This window comes from Erythranthe guttata, chromosome 6 (assembly GCF_056151865.1).
Source record: "Erythranthe guttata isolate IM_541 chromosome 6, IM_541, whole genome shotgun sequence".
Taxonomy (NCBI): Eukaryota; Viridiplantae; Streptophyta; class Magnoliopsida; order Lamiales; family Phrymaceae; genus Erythranthe; species Erythranthe guttata.
In genome coordinates, this window is record NC_142538.1 from 1,532,603 (window position 1) to 1,548,278 (window position 15,676).

The window sequence follows — 15,676 nt, forward strand, 5'->3', positions numbered from 1 at the left end:
TATATGTCAAGATTTATTTGTGTTGAATGGTAATAGAAGCTATACATACATTCTTCATATATACATGTCATCACAACTTAAATTGAATTCTCCTGGAAAATCGAACCCCAACGACGATTGAAGCATATCTTCCATGGAAATTATATTGTTCGATTTTGCATGCAGTTGATTTTCAAATACGCCTTCATCGAGCAGTAGACTATCAACCAAAGAAGAATCTTCGGAATTATTCGAACCAATTATCGGATACTTGAAATCAGCTGCTGTAGTAGTATTACTTGATCCAGAACTTTCCAGAAGAAATTTGTCCGAAAACATCCACTCAGCAAACATAACTTTTGGTAAATTGCATCTTTGTCCTGCTCCTATATTTGAATGGTCTTTTTGGTCCTTTTGCATTGACTGATCTGTGTCGTCTGTTTCAATGTTTTCCAAAGATTCGAAGCTCGAATTTTGGGGAATATTATTCCTCGACTTGTGAGAAGAAGGCGATAGTTGTAATAATTCTTGCTGCATTATTTTTCCACTCATGCATTCAGTTTTATAACCTCCATATTGAGTGTCGACGAGGGGCGTTTTCGGGACTTTTTTCTTTAGGTAAGAGTGCCAGTGGTTCTTTATCTCGTTATCGGTCCTTCCGGGTAAATGATGTGCTATATGAGACCACCTGCCAAAAAATAAAAATAAAAATTATTACATGTAAAAAATTAATAAAAATTAAGTATGAATTAACCAACTAATTAACTAAAGAGAGAGTGATTAATTAAGTTCCTACTTGTTGCCTAATATTTGATGAAGGGTTAGGATAGTGTCCTCCTCTTCTAAGCTAAACGCGCCTCGTTTTAATCCCGGTCGGAGATAATTAATCCATCGTAATCTGCAACTCTTTCCGTTCCTTTTTAAACCTGCAAATAAATAAAATGATTATATGGGATGACTTAATAAAAAATCATGCACACATGCAATGGTCTTTAATTCTCTAATCTACATAAATTAACTAGATATTTTTAATTATTTTAATTAACGGTCGTCGTCGCCAATCTGTATCCTCCTTAACATATTTCTGTAAATTAACATATATAAATAGTAAATACTGTATTGTTTATTTAATTTATTTGAAATTAATTAGCTAGTGTGAAAAAAGGAAAGATGACTTAAATTTCATATATCACTAAGTAGGTGAAGACCATCTCTAACGTTGATTAATTAATATCTCTGTATCACGTTGCTCTCGTTATACTGGACCACTAATTAATTATACTTTGTTCAAAGTCATAAGCATGATTAATAATATTTGATCATATGTGTTAATTAATTAACTAATCAATTAAATGTTTTGCTACTATAATTAAGGGAGTTACTGTCATAAAATGACATAAATTATCCAGTAATTACATCAACATATATATCCTCAAATAAGTTAGTGAAAAAGTAGAAGATATATACGATGAGGCTCGACACTCGAACAGAACGAACAAACTTGCAACGGGAAAGAATGTTATTAAAAAATAAAATAAAAAAATCGTGTTTCGTATATACGATCATTTATCATTATCATGAACTAATAATTATATGGGTTTATTAGGGAAAACCCCCTTATTCATATTTTCTAATGAGGTAGATCCAAATTTTTTTCCCCTTTTTGAGATACACCCAATTTTGCCAACTTGGCAAAATATATTATATAATTTCCCTTTAATACCCCTGTTTTATTATTAAACGACATTTATTTCCTTTAATACGTGATTTGAGATTTGCTGATACGTTGCCTAAAATCACGGAATAAATTTACGTGAGATCATTGGCCGTTATATCAAATCGTGTTCAATATTTTTTGAAGATTCTTTTCATCGTTCCAGCGGGTTTTATCGTCTTTGAAGATTTCTGCACCGTCGTGGAAATAGGATCGATTTTTTAGCGTTTGTTAATTGTTGGACGTTGTTAAGCGGGTATGAATGCGTTATTCGTTTTTATTTTTTGCTCAATGTCCATGATTGTCGTGTACGGTGGTTAGAAATTTTTAAGAATTGTGTTGATACTTGATTATATTAAGTAGAACGTTTTTTAACAAAATTATTCCGTCATATATATATCGTTTTTTTTGGCCGATGATGTTTGTTTGGAAGAGGATTGACAGAGTTAGAAGAGGATGGTTCACGCAGATCGGACCAGAGTTGTTTTATATGAGCTTCGTAGTTGGTTTATGCAATAATCGGAATAATTGTCCGCTGTGGTCGAGTTCATGTTTTTATCCCGATCGATAGTTGGTTTATTTGTTTATAACAGCCGATTTAAGTGTGCTGGGTAGTACATTAAAATATAGTTCATAGTCTTTTTTAATTTAGCGTATGGATTTTGCATTTTAAGTTTATTTTTGATGATATTAATGTATTATCATTCAAATGTATTTGCAGTTTATTTAATCATTTTTTAGTATTCTGCATTTTTAATTTTGTTTCATGATTTTAGGTTTTTTCGATGGCGAATTTCGTACGGATTTTGTTGAGGTTTGGTGGGTTGGTTGCTATAAAGAGGTGTTTACGATGTAATGGCTCGGTAACTTCGGTTAAGTGTTAAACCGTTGTAATACAGTAGTATACTATTATGAATACCGTATGATACTATCATTTTCATTTTATTATACTATTATGAGATTATTAATGTACTAGAGTTTTTTAACTCGACATATTGGTTTGATTGTGTTATGATGTGTTTTATGTATTTAATCAAAACCCTAGATTGAAATTATGAGATTATTAATGTACTATTTTATTGGTTATGTGGAATACTTTACGTTGGTGTTGTTCTCAATGTTCTTGTCATTTCAGTGGTATATTGTTTGTAACACAATTTCATATCACTACTATAACCGTAATATACTATCATAGCAGATTAATGTACTATATTGAAATTATTAATATACTATATGTGGTTGAATAATACGGGATCCATAGTCAATTAACGAGATCAATAGTCGAATTAGATCAATAAGATAGTCTATTACATGATATAAGGAAAATTACCCTAATTGATTAGTATTTCAAACAAACATATTATTCAGTTTCCATATATATTATTATTTTTTCATATATATTATTATTTACCCTAATCGTTTTCATATAATAAGGAAAATTACCCTAATTGATTAGTATTTCAAACAAACATATTATTCAGTTTCCATATATATTATTATTTTTCCAATAGTCAATTAACTAAACCCATAGTCGAATTAGATACATGGGATAGTCTATTAAAAGATATGAGATAGTCTATTAATTTTAAAAACAAATCCGCCGCCGTCACTTCTCAAATCTAGGGTTTTGATGATTCTTTCGGCCCATAGTCGATTAACGAGATCCATAGTAAAATTATACCAGTGGGATAGTCTATTAAATGATATGGGATAGTATATTAATACATATGTAATTCGACTATGCATCTCGTTAATCAACTATGGGCCGAAGGATTTGATATTATTTCAAAAGGTAAAGTAACGGGATTTGTGGGATTTGATTGAGGGTAATTATGTAATTACGAAAAGCTTGGGCTTTTATCAAAATGGCAAATTTAAATTTGGATCTACCCCTATTATTTGAATGTTTAAGGGGGTTATATCTAATAGACCCTAATTATAATTTCAAAAGTTAGAAACTAATAATGTATACTTCTTAGTGTATAATATACATATAAATAAAAAGAATATAAATAAAAAATAATACCGGCATTATTAGGAACAGAGCTCCAGCAGCCATGGCCATAATTGAGAATGTAGTTTCTGAGCTTGTGATCTTCATCTGGGGACCACAAACCTTTCTTATGTTTCTGCTTTGGCTTATCATCCATTTTTATTAATGGCTTCAAACCCATTTTTATTTGTATGTATATGTGTGTGTTTTTTGTATGAAGAATGAATGTGTGGTAATGTGTGTAATAATCTGCATAAGAAAGAAGAAGAGAAGAAAGGAGACTTTTTGTTAATTTTATGAGAGGATGGCAACTTGGGGAGTGGGGATATATATTTAAAGGAAAGGATTAGTTAGAAACGTTTTCATTCAGACCAAATTTCATTTTAATTAAATAAATGGTTCTCATCTTAACTACCTCTTTTTTGCTTACAAATAATTAAATTAAATTTGCTTACCAAATTTCACTTTACCCCTTTTTACTCTCAATTGCATCGATTTGCCCCCTTGTACTTTGGTTCGATATCACTTTACCCCCTTCTGCTCTCAATTCATCGATTTGGCCCCTTGTACTTTGGCTCGATATCACTTTACCCCCTTCTAATCTCTATTGCATAGATTTGCCCCCCTGTACTTGAAAGATTATCTCAATGTAGCATTCGCCGTTTATTTTCAGACTTTTGACCTTACCACCGTTTGATCTAAGTTTGAAAATTACAAAAAAGTCACCCCTCCCAGTTTAAATAATTATTAATAAAAAAAAAATTGTGGCTGGCGTCGTCGACTATGTTTTCTCGCTGTCTTAAATTTTTTATTATTTTATTTTTTGTTGTTTTTTATTTTTTATTTTTTTTATTTTTTTTAATAATTATTTAAACGGGAGGGGTGACATTTTAGTAATTTTCATACTTAAATCAAACGGTCTTAAGGTCAAAGGTCTGAAAACTAACGGCGATGGCCACATTGAGACAATTTTTCAAGTAAGGGGGGCAAATCGATGCAATTGAGAGTAGAAGGGGGTAAAGTGATATCGAGCCAAAGTACGAGGGGGAGAAGCGATGAATTGAGAGTAGAAGGGGGTAAAGTGATATCGAACCAAAGTACAAGGGAACAAATCGATGCATTTGAGAGTACAATGGGGTAAAGTGATATTCAGCCAAAGTACAGGGGTTAAAGTGGAATTTACCCAAAAATAAATGTACGAAGAACAAAGGGTAAATTACTGGTTATGCCTTTATGCAATGTCAAATTACGAAAAAAACCCTCATGTTTGGATAATCACAAACATCCTCTCAACTATGAATTTTCTTATACGTTCATTCTTGTGGTGTTAAATTTTATGGAATCTTCTAGATTGTGTGGAATAGTCTCCAGTTTTACTCCATTGGAGCTCCACATTTCAAAACAGATGAGCATAAGATGTGCATATTAACTTTTAAATATCATATCAGAAACTGTATTTTTGCATAAAACGAGTGCAAACTAAAGAATATTCCACGGAATTTAGAAGATTACGTTGTGTTTGACACTATAAATATGGACGAACATATAAGAAGATTCATAGTTGATGGGTGATTATAATTACCCAAACATGATACATTTTTTCGTAATTTAACATTATTTTAGGGGTGGCCGTAATTTCCCCACAACAAAATATTCGCAAGACTAATTTTTTTTAAAGTGATTTTAGTTTCTTACTTGGCGTCCTGTCAATACTATTATAAAATGACCTCCTTCGCTTAATTTTTTATTAATTAATCTTGCTCTACCTTCTTTTACTAGTTAATTATTAGTTTATTACTTCTTCTTTTAATTTTAAAATCTGCAAATTTATGTTTTTTTATATATATAATTAATTGTATTACTTGATGCTGAATATAAAGATATCCTCGTGGCATTTCCTGAGCCTTATATATATATATATATATATATATATATATATATATATATATATATATATATATATATATATATCCAATAAATTAACAATGCAGTTTCTTCTTTGTACAAGAGAGAACTTTATTTGATATTTAATTGAAATACATTTTCAGTTTCATCTATATAGTACCGTTTCTAAATTGATTTTCGGATGGAATATTTAATTGGGCTGCTCTCTATGATATATTTAATTATTCTCATTTCAATTCACTAAATATAATCAAAAGTCAAGTCACTCATTTAATTAATTTATCCCTTATTTAATTAATTTCAATGGTAATAATGTATATTCGTTCATTGACCTTAGATGTATTTATCATTATGGGGGGACTCACTATATGTTTCTACATTAATTTTTATTTTCAATTTTCCAAATTAAACCTTATAATAATAAAATTTATAGGAAGACAGATTCAGAAGAATATTGTTGGCTTTTTCCTATAATTTAAAAAAATAATAATAAATATTCAACCGACAACCTTCGTGGCAAAATATACAGGAAAATTAATAAAAACTACACTAGCAAAAATTGAAAATATATTGAGAAACTAAATTATTAGTTTAAGGTTACTGTCATCTTCAATACGATAATCTGATTGATCATAAATTAAAAGTTAATTAATACGACTTTCTATGACTAATCATCATTAGTGTTTGTTAAATTATATGTGTAGAGTGCAGTTAGAAGTAACCACAAACCTTAACAGGCATTGGTTAATCAAGATTAGGTTAAATTTAACATAAACAATATTTAAAGTGTTGTTTGTTAATCTTTTTGTTCGCGCCATTTTCTTAATTACATTTTCCCTACATGGACTTAAGCCTGCTCCCCTGACATTCACAAATAATTAATTAAAAAACTATAAATTAATTAATATAAGTTCCAATGTTCCATTAAAAATACAGGTTTTTGTTTTATAAATAGGCACTAGCAAAATAATTGTTCGAGCAATCTATTTGTATTGGCCGTACAATGTGATAAAATTATTATTAAAAGCTGCAAATGTGAAATAAAATACGCAATTGCGTATTTTATATCTGAAATATGTATTAACGAAATAATATCTCCAAAAAAGTTGGTAGAGAAGCTAATAGTTTTTTCAACTCAATTACGACAGTTTTAATTAGTCAATGTAATTTCAAGAAGAAACAATGGATCCAAATTCCACGTGTCATTAATCTTTATTCAACTGTCAATAGTTTTTGAATTTTATTTATTTATTTGGTTAAAATGGTATTTGTTATGCCCCGGCCAATCAGCTGCAAATACAGCACAACTTGAGAAAGTCACGCGCAAAGAATGAATATTTTTCCATGTGGTTGATTTTAAATATATATTAAAAAATATTGAATTAATTTATTTACCTTCGCTTAGGTCAAGTACCCAACCTCATAAAAGATGTTGACTCTCTTATTTAAAAATAATAGTTGTGTTTTTTTTTCCTTATAATTACATCGTAAGACTTTACGACTACATTGCGTCATTAGTTAAATTAAGGTAAAAAAGTTTAGTACCAAATCGAAGAATTAAGACAGTAAAGATTCGGCACTAATCACGTTTTAATATTCTTACTTCTTACTGTATGTGATAATTATTGAGAGAAATACAGTTTTTGACCCCTCAAGTTTGTAACTATTTTACATTTGGTCCCCCAATTTGTAAAAAACACATTTAGTCTTTGATGTTTAAAAAATTCAATATTTTTAGTCATTTCCGTCAATATTCAGTTAAAACTAACGGAATCAAGCGTGTGTCCATCACTGCCTTAACTAACGGACTAACAGTAAATTGACGGAAAGGACAAAAATGTGAAATTATTTGAACATAAAGGACCAAATGTGCTTTTTGTGAATATAAAGGACCAAATATGAAATCCGTGCAAACTTTAGGGATTAAAACTGTAATTTTCTCGATAATTACATGTGCATTTCAAGAAATTAAGAGCTTCATCGGCTTCTAGCTAAAATTCAGGATGCGGAATTTGTAGTGCTTAATTACCAGTCAAATTTTGTCTTATGTTAGCATTCAAAGTCGTGAACTTTTTGCAACGATGCACATACAAACAGCTGAAACAAATTCACGCATTCATCGTCACGACATCTCTCGACCAAATCCCGGAAATACGACTGAGATTCCTCCGGCGAAGCACGGAGTACGGCGAGATGGATTATGCGAATCTCATATTTAACCAAATGGGCGGCTTGCTTTGTACTGAAATCACCCTCTGGAATGCCATGGTAAGAGGCTATGCGTATAATGGACCTTGCGAGAATTGCTTATCTCTGTTTGATGAAATGACTGTGAGAGGTATTAAACCGAATAATTTCACCTACCCATATGTTATTAACGCGTGTTCTCAAATGGGTTCATTTCTTGTTGGCCAAAAGGTACATGGCCTTGTTGTAAAGTCAGGATTTGGGTGGGCTTTTTCCGTTGGGAATTCGCTTTTTGATTTTTATGTGAAAAAAGCCGAGTCTTTGGACATGGGATTGGTGAAAATTGGAAGTTTTGATGATGCTCGGAGGATTTTTGATGGAATGTCGGAGAAAACGGTTGAGTTGTGGAATAAAATGATAGGGAAGTATGCAATTACAGGGGATGTGACTACTGCGAGAGAGCTGTTCGATGAAATGCCTAAGAGAGACGTTGTTTCTTGGAATACCATGATATCTACCTACGGTAAAGCAGGCGATGTGGAAAATGCTAGCGATCTATTTCAGCGGGCCCCACAAAAGAATGTGGTTACATGGACCACGATGCTCGGTGCATATGCTGGCGTAGGAGACATCGAAACCGCACTGAAACTGTTCGAGAAAATGCCTCACAGAAACGTGGTTTCTTGGAACTGTATGATGTCCATTTACACCCGGGCAGGGGAATATCAGCAGGCTCTAGATCTCTTCTCTCGTATGCAATCAGAAGACATGCAGCCAGATTCTTTCACCTTCGTTGCAGCTCTAACAGCTTGTTCGAACCTGAGCAATCTCGAATCTGGAAAACGGGTGCACTCTCTAATAAGAGATTGGCCTAAAATGGGTGTTATACTAGGCACAGTTCTTGTAGAAATGTACGCAAACTGCGGAGACATCGATAAAGCTTTGACAACATTCACGAAAATCGGGCACAAAGATGTATTCTCTTACAATGTCATGATCAAGTCTCTAGCAATTCATGGAAGAGCCGAAGAAGCAATAAATATTTTCCATCTGATGCAGAAACGAGGACTAAAGGCGAACGACCATACTTACTCGTGTGCCCTTTTTGCTTGTAGCCATGGAGGTTTAGTAGAAAAAGGCCATGAGATTTTCAAAGCTATTGAAAAAGATTTAGCCGTTGGTCCAAAACCAGAGCATTATTGCTCTATGATTGATCTGCTGTGCCGAAATGATCGGTTAGAAGAAGCGGAATTGTTGATTGAAGATATGAGTTCACAACCCGATATTGCTATTTGGGGAGCTTTATTAGGTGGGTGTAGGGAGAGAGGCAATCTTGAATTGGCAGAGAGTATAATTCGTAAGGCTGTTGAATTGGAATCGAGAGAGGGTGGAATGCATGTGCTTTTATCGAACATTCATGCCTCGATTGGTCAATGGTCAAATGCCGTTCGGGCAAGAGAAGTGATGGAGGATAAAGGGATATGGAAGATTAGAGGGAGCAGTAGCGTTATTCGATAATTTCGAATTTTGACTAGAAAAGAAAAATTACTTGTTTGTAGAAACCATTATACTAACTGTAACATTTACAGGTTATTTATTGTGTCTAAAATAGCCTCGATTGTTAATTTGATTCCTAATTTGCTCTCAACAAAATTTATTTACACGACACCGAGATTAGAAATGAAGCTAACGAGAAGCAAGATGGTCAAAAAACTAGGGTTAAGCAACGTCATTATTTAATTTCCGATCTTCTGTCTGAGTTCTACTGGCGAAGTTATTCATCGATGGTGTTGAACTGAAACCTGGATAGCTGCTCAGGGATCGAAGCTATAACGTGTCCAAATTTCTGGCAGAAGTAATTTTAAAAAAAAATTAGAAAAATTATTTACCATATTACGGTGGAACTTTAGTAACTGATTATTAAATTTTCTAGTACCCGAGCATTGTCGTATAGTTGATAAAATGGAACGGAAACAAGCTGAAGGTTCTTGGGCACAACAAAAAACTCTCGTTCGGGTAGCTGAACAACAAATTGTTTCCTGCATTCCTGCATGCCGAATGAAAGAAAAAAAAAAAGGTGAATCGACTGCGTGAAAAAAGGAATCGTTCATTACAAGACAAGGTACCGTGCGTAACTTTGATCTTACCCTGGGCTTTGTTCTGTGCGGGGGGCAATACGGGTACGCGGCAGAGGTTTCAAAGTTGGTTCTCCACCAAACACCAACACACTCACCAATCTGCATTAAGACACGATGACGTCACACAATAAGCAACTTGAAAGCAACACACGATAACCAATTATCGTTAAACATTACCTGCCAATCTGGCTGAGGAGAAGGTGGATCGGGACCGAGTTTGCTAGATAGTTTTCTTTTCAAGCAGTCGATTTCTGCAAAGTTGTATAGATTCGTTCGTTCAAGCAAAACCAAGACGAGTGAAGAAATAAAAATGAAAATAGAAATACGTAGAGTGTGGAATTACCAGTCTCCCCTGCCTCTAACTTGCCACCTGGAAGTTCATAGAATGCAGTTCCAACTTTCAAGAGAAGAATATAAGGATGATTGTGCTCATGTACCTGTAATTTCAATTTTTTTTTTGCTTTAATTATATAAAAAGAACATACGACGGCCGGATTATGAAACTGCGATGATAAACGCATACCAATAAAATCCCCTCGACAATGGTCCGAATACCTTCCGTTTTGTAACTGCAAATCAACAACACAAATAATACCCATTAAAAAAACAAAAAATCAAACCCTAAACGCAGTAAGTAATTTTGATCCAGGGTTTTTACATTTACAATAATATTTATACACAAAAAAAAAAAATCAAATTGGAAAAATGCAGGATAGAATTGGAGAAAGGAAGAGATTAACGCACATGGAATCCAGGCGGGTGATGGGATTGATGATAGATTTATGTTTCTCCATTTTGGTGTCAAAAGAGTAGCTTGAAAGAGGATAAGTTCGTACCACCGGCGATGGCGCCATTTTCATTTAAATTTTAAATTCAATTCACTCTTATTTCTTCTTTTTTTCGTTTTTCCGGCGGTGGATTTTCTGTTTTGGGTGCAGAATTCGGATTTCAGAGGGAAACAACAACTTTGAGGGATGGCGGTACTGCTAGCTTCGTACAGTTATGTATCCGTTGGAATAAGGTTGCCACGTCAGCGTTCAGTTTCAAATTAGAAGCATCGTGTTTTAATAGTCATTTAAGAAAGTCGTGCTTACGATTTATCAAATGGGCTATTGGTTTATGAACTGGGTCGCCCCTGCCCATCTAGCTAAACTATTGGGCCCCGTCAACCCATATAAGTATTTATTATTGGATTGTACTGGTGGGGCCCATGACAATTTTGTTTCATAATGGTTTAAAATAGTAGAATAAACCATAAATTGAATAATAAATTAGTATTTAATTATTTAAGTAGTTTAAATAAAATAATTAAATAATTAAAGGGCAAAAAAAATTGTTTTTTGCAGTACACATTGAATAACTTCGACACACTCTTTTTTTAAAATATTGTCAAGAAAACTAGAGGTTTATTACAAAAAAAATGGTATAAAACGATGAAAATTCGTGTTGAAATATATATTCGATCAGTTTCGATGCATTTATCGAATTCTTAAAAAATTACCCAAATATCACAAGAAATAGCTGTTGAAGATGCATTATACTAACTGTAACATTTACATGGACTATTATATCTAAAATAGCCTCAATAGTTGCTATTAGAATGCTAATTCCCCTACTAATTGCTATTAACAAACTTTACGCAGCACGAGTTTCGAAAACGGAGACGAACATGTTAGTAATAAACTAACAAATGTTAAAAAAAAAATGCAGCTATGTAAGATCATATGTCACTTTCCGATCTTCTGTCTGAATTTTACGGGAGAATATTCTGCGGGTTGTTATAGTTGAACTTAAACCGCGAAAGCTGCAGAGGGATGGCAGATGCAATAGTTCCATATTTCTGGCAGAGATTAAAAAAAAAAAATTAATAATAAGTATTATGATGTGCTAGTTAGTTTATATAGTTACAGTAGTTATAACATAAGTATTTAAATTTTGTGGTACCACCTGACGATTGCTGTGTAGTTCAAACAACGGAACAGCAAGTAAATTCACGTTCTTTGGCACAGCAAAATTCCCTCGTTCGGGCATGTGAACAACGAATAGTTTCTTGCATTCCTTCACGGCCGAAATATCCAATGTTTTAACAAATACAAATTTAAATAAAATATAAAACAGAGTTGCTATGTATTCAGAAATATGATCCTACCTTAGGCTTTGTTATGTGTGTGGGGCAATAAGGGTACATTACATCTTCGAAATTCGGTTGCCACCACATACCTACACACTCACCGATCTGCAAAAAAAAGTGTGACATCACACGATAAGCATATATTTTCCGAAGCAAAAAAATCAAAATCGAGCAGTTCACATTTACGCATTGATCAAATTCTCGTAAACAATTCCTTAATTAAACATTTTATTATTACCTGCCAATCTGGATGAAGAGAAGATGAAGTGGCAGCAAGTTTGCTAGATAGTTTTCTTCTCAAGCCCTCGATTTCTGCAAAAATTGTATAGATTCATCCAATCAAACAAATTAAAACCGATCGAGACGAGCGAATCAGAGAATTTATTTTAAAAAAATGAATTTAGAATTATAAATTTGTACCGGGCTCTCCTGGCTTTAATTTGCCACCTGGAAGTTTATAGAATGTGTCTTCGATTTCGAAAAGAAGAACGTGTGGAAAGTTGTGCTCTTGTATCTATAAGTCAAATATTTGTTTCGTGTTGATTTGACACGAAAGAAAACAATGATGGCAGAGTACTATTGAATGCCAATCTTGATATTATGTATTAAATCAAATCTCGAAAAACCGATATACTTAATCACATTGTTATAAAACATACTACAGATTGCGTACACGTACATTTCAAACGACGATTTATATATAGATACGAGAGGAGAAAAACAGAATCGCATACCAATAAAATTCCCTCCACACTAATCCGCATACCTTCCTGCATGTAGCTGCAATTCAACAACACAAATTTATATATACTGATTAAATAAATAAATAAAAATGTTAACGACCGAACTGCATAATAAAAAACCATAGAAGCAATAATTAATTTTGATTCAGGTACAATAATTTAAGAATCAGTATTAAAAAAGAATGCAGGAATAGTATATTCAACAAGAAATGTGTATTGGAATAAGAAAAGAAAAAAAAAAAGAAGAAGAAGAAGAAGCACGCACTTGAGTTTCATGCGGGCAAGGCGATCTTCGACGGAACTATCTTTCCCTATTTTCGTCTCTTTCTCTTTAAAACTGTAGCTTGAAAGAGGGTAAGTTTGTATCACCGGCGGCGGCACCATTTTCGTTTAAATTCACTGTTGTGTTTTTTAATTTTTGATTTTCCCGGCGGTAGATTGGACCGATGAATTTTCTCTGTAGGCTGCAGAATTCAGATGTGGCCGAGCGGGAAGGAATCGATAACAGGAGGGAGGGCTTTGCCGTTGTTTTTGTACAGCGATTTAAGTTCAAATTGGACGAATCGGATGAATAGTCACCGAAGAGAGTCGCCACCCAGTCAACGCGTATAACTAACTATGCTTGGACGGAATGCCGGGCCCACAGGCGTATCTTTTAAATAATTATTTATAATGGTTTAAAATAGTAGTTCAATAATCAAGAATTGATTAAACAAAAAACCAGTATTTATTTATTTGTTTATTTATTTTATTTATATCTGATTAGTATAAGTAAAATATTTAAAATAATCAGCTACAATTTTTCTTTAAATTAAATAATTTCTTTAATCAAAAACCCAATTACAAGAAAAACTGGATTAAAAAAAACAACTTTGTAATTCATAATTTCGTATTTGTCATCGTATACTCATATTCCTCTAATTTCTTACTTTCTTTGGCCCTCAAACGCTTGCAACACCCCATCAGAGCCACCCGCCACCAGCATGCACCGCCCGTCTCCGGTCTGCCGCCAGCACACGCCGCTGACAAAACCCGGCTCACACTGCACCCGGCCCACCGACTCCAACCCGCGCACCCAAATGGGCTGGGCCCACCTCTTATCATACACAAAAACCTGATTATTTTCCGACCCACAGCTCAACAACCCACCATCACTCCAAACGGACAACCCAACGAATCTTCTACTGTTCACGTGCCCTCTGTACGTCCTGACCACGCGCCGCTCCTCCGTGTGCCACATCATCAAGCACCCATCAACCGACGAAGATACCATCGTCTGCGAATCGAGGAATCTCGTATACGTCACAGCCTTCTGGTGCCCGTCCAGCACGAAAACCGGGTCGGACATTCCCCGCAAATCGTACCCGTAGATTCGCCGGTCGGAGCATCCGACGGCCACAACGGGTCCGCCGAACGGGTCGAACTCAACCGAGCAAACCGGGCTCCGGATAGCCCGGTTCGGCTGAACCGAAGCAAGGCACTTCCCACCCTCGCAGCGCGGGTCCCACATTTGCATGGTGCCGTCGTCCGACCCGGATGCGCCTATAATCGGATCCCAATGCGAGTAGTCCACGCTCCACACCCGTCTGCCGCCGTGCTCGTCGCGCTCGAAAACGGGCACCCGTTTCTCGAGGTCGTACTCCATTACGACTCCGTCGTAGTCTCCAGATCCGATGACCCGGGAACCCGACCCGGGCCGCCACTTAAGGCTGCTGAGCTTCGCCGGAGTGCACATGTAGAATTCGCATGCAGCCGTGTGGTCGAGAAACCTAACCCCGCCGGATCTTTCGCCATCGATCTCTTCCGATTTAAGCGACTTCTCCGTACTGTAAATTCTGATTTTTCTAGCAATCCCGCCGGTGGCTAAAAACCCACCACTCTGATCAAACTCAACCACCCCGATGGCGTCGGAAACGGTGGCGCCGGCGTCTCCGGCGGTGGAGGAAATTACAGTGGAGAGATTGAAATCCCACTCAAATCTGGCTCTCTCTTCTTCTTTTCTTGTATGATCTGGGATTTGCGAGGTTTGATTCATTTCCCATTCATATGACCGACGAGATTGATGGGACTTTTCTCAAATTTGAAAGCTGTGGAATTAAGTGAATAACTCAAGCAGGTTTCCGACCAATAAGAAAGCAGCTTCCTACACAACTTAGGTATCTAGTCATGTCTCAATTAAAATAGACTATATATATTATTTTTTTCATAATCTTAACATTTTTTTTTTATTTTCAGAAATACTGAAGAAAAAAAAACTTTGAGAGGGTGTATTAATTTAATTTAATTTAATTGTGTATATATATATATAAAAAAAAAAAAAAAGAGAGATGAATTGGTGGATGTGAATTGAGTAAAGAAAATGTATGTGGACGTGGAGTATTGGCAGCTACGTATGTAACGTGGTCTAAGCCAAACCTTTTGTCCACTCAAATCATCCACTTTTGTTATAAACTGAGTACGTCTACACTGCAATAAATACACACATACATTTATTTTTCTAGTCATAAATAAAAAATGGAAAAAAATAAAATAAATGTGCAATTATAATGCAACCCCTAAAATGTGAAATACATAGAAAAAGTTGATATGTGATTTAAAACGAAGCACATCTTCCCACACCTACACAATATATTATTACCTCTACTTCATTATTTACTAGATTTTAGCAGTACATAATCCTATAATAATTTAATGGAAGTCAATTGAACTGGATGTGATAAACAGATTATTACATCATGGATTTGATTTGTTGGCTTATTAATTAATAGCAGTAGTTACGTTTCTGTTATGAGACGTGTATGTGGCTTCTTGTGTGCCAACGAGTGTGTGCATTATTTATTATTAAACGGTAACGGTAGTTATTATTGAAAAACCCATATCCCAAAG

At 34.5% G+C, this 15,676-nt stretch overlaps 5 protein-coding genes across 5 annotated transcripts; 1 reads left to right on the plus strand and 4 right to left on the minus strand.

Moving 5' to 3' along the window:
• Nucleotides 1–15: 15 nt before the first annotated feature.
• LOC105971608 (uncharacterized) lies at nucleotides 16–3,890 on the minus strand. Its single transcript, XM_012996462.2, has 3 exons — nucleotides 3,720–3,890; nucleotides 776–905; nucleotides 16–667 (listed from the first exon to the last, which is right to left on the minus strand). Exons 1-3 carry the CDS (start codon nucleotides 3,865–3,867, stop codon nucleotides 55–57), a joined length of 891 nt encoding a protein of 296 aa, XP_012851916.2. The 5' UTR covers nucleotides 3,868–3,890; the 3' UTR covers nucleotides 16–54.
• A 3,663-nt stretch (nucleotides 3,891–7,553) lies between these two features.
• Nucleotides 7,554–9,431, plus strand: LOC105971606 (pentatricopeptide repeat-containing protein At3g29230-like). The gene has a single exon (XM_088819299.1). It carries the CDS (start codon nucleotides 7,638–7,640, stop codon nucleotides 9,294–9,296), a length of 1,659 nt encoding a protein of 552 aa, XP_088675425.1. The 5' UTR covers nucleotides 7,554–7,637; the 3' UTR covers nucleotides 9,297–9,431.
• On the minus strand, nucleotides 9,304–10,878 carry LOC105971786 (pre-mRNA cleavage factor Im 25 kDa subunit 2). Its single transcript, XM_012996675.2, has 7 exons — nucleotides 10,661–10,878; nucleotides 10,440–10,485; nucleotides 10,260–10,353; nucleotides 10,094–10,167; nucleotides 9,926–10,015; nucleotides 9,715–9,825; nucleotides 9,304–9,624 (listed from the first exon to the last, which is right to left on the minus strand). Exons 1-7 carry the CDS (start codon nucleotides 10,774–10,776, stop codon nucleotides 9,553–9,555), a joined length of 603 nt encoding a protein of 200 aa, XP_012852129.2. The 5' UTR covers nucleotides 10,777–10,878; the 3' UTR covers nucleotides 9,304–9,552.
• A 515-nt stretch (nucleotides 10,879–11,393) lies between these two features.
• LOC105971788 (pre-mRNA cleavage factor Im 25 kDa subunit 2) lies at nucleotides 11,394–13,505 on the minus strand. The gene is made up of 7 exons (XM_012996676.2): nucleotides 13,056–13,505; nucleotides 12,782–12,827; nucleotides 12,468–12,561; nucleotides 12,286–12,359; nucleotides 12,066–12,152; nucleotides 11,864–11,974; nucleotides 11,394–11,756 (listed from the first exon to the last, which is right to left on the minus strand). The coding sequence occupies exons 1-7, from the start codon at nucleotides 13,172–13,174 to the stop codon at nucleotides 11,670–11,672; spliced, it is 618 nt and encodes a 205-aa protein (XP_012852130.2). The 5' UTR covers nucleotides 13,175–13,505; the 3' UTR covers nucleotides 11,394–11,669.
• An 84-nt stretch (nucleotides 13,506–13,589) lies between these two features.
• Nucleotides 13,590–14,825, minus strand: LOC105971785 (WD repeat-containing protein RUP2). Its single transcript, XM_012996673.2, has one exon. The coding sequence runs from the start codon at nucleotides 14,823–14,825 to the stop codon at nucleotides 13,716–13,718; it is 1,110 nt and encodes a 369-aa protein (XP_012852127.2). The 3' UTR covers nucleotides 13,590–13,715.
• Nucleotides 14,826–15,676: the final 851 nt, after the last annotated feature.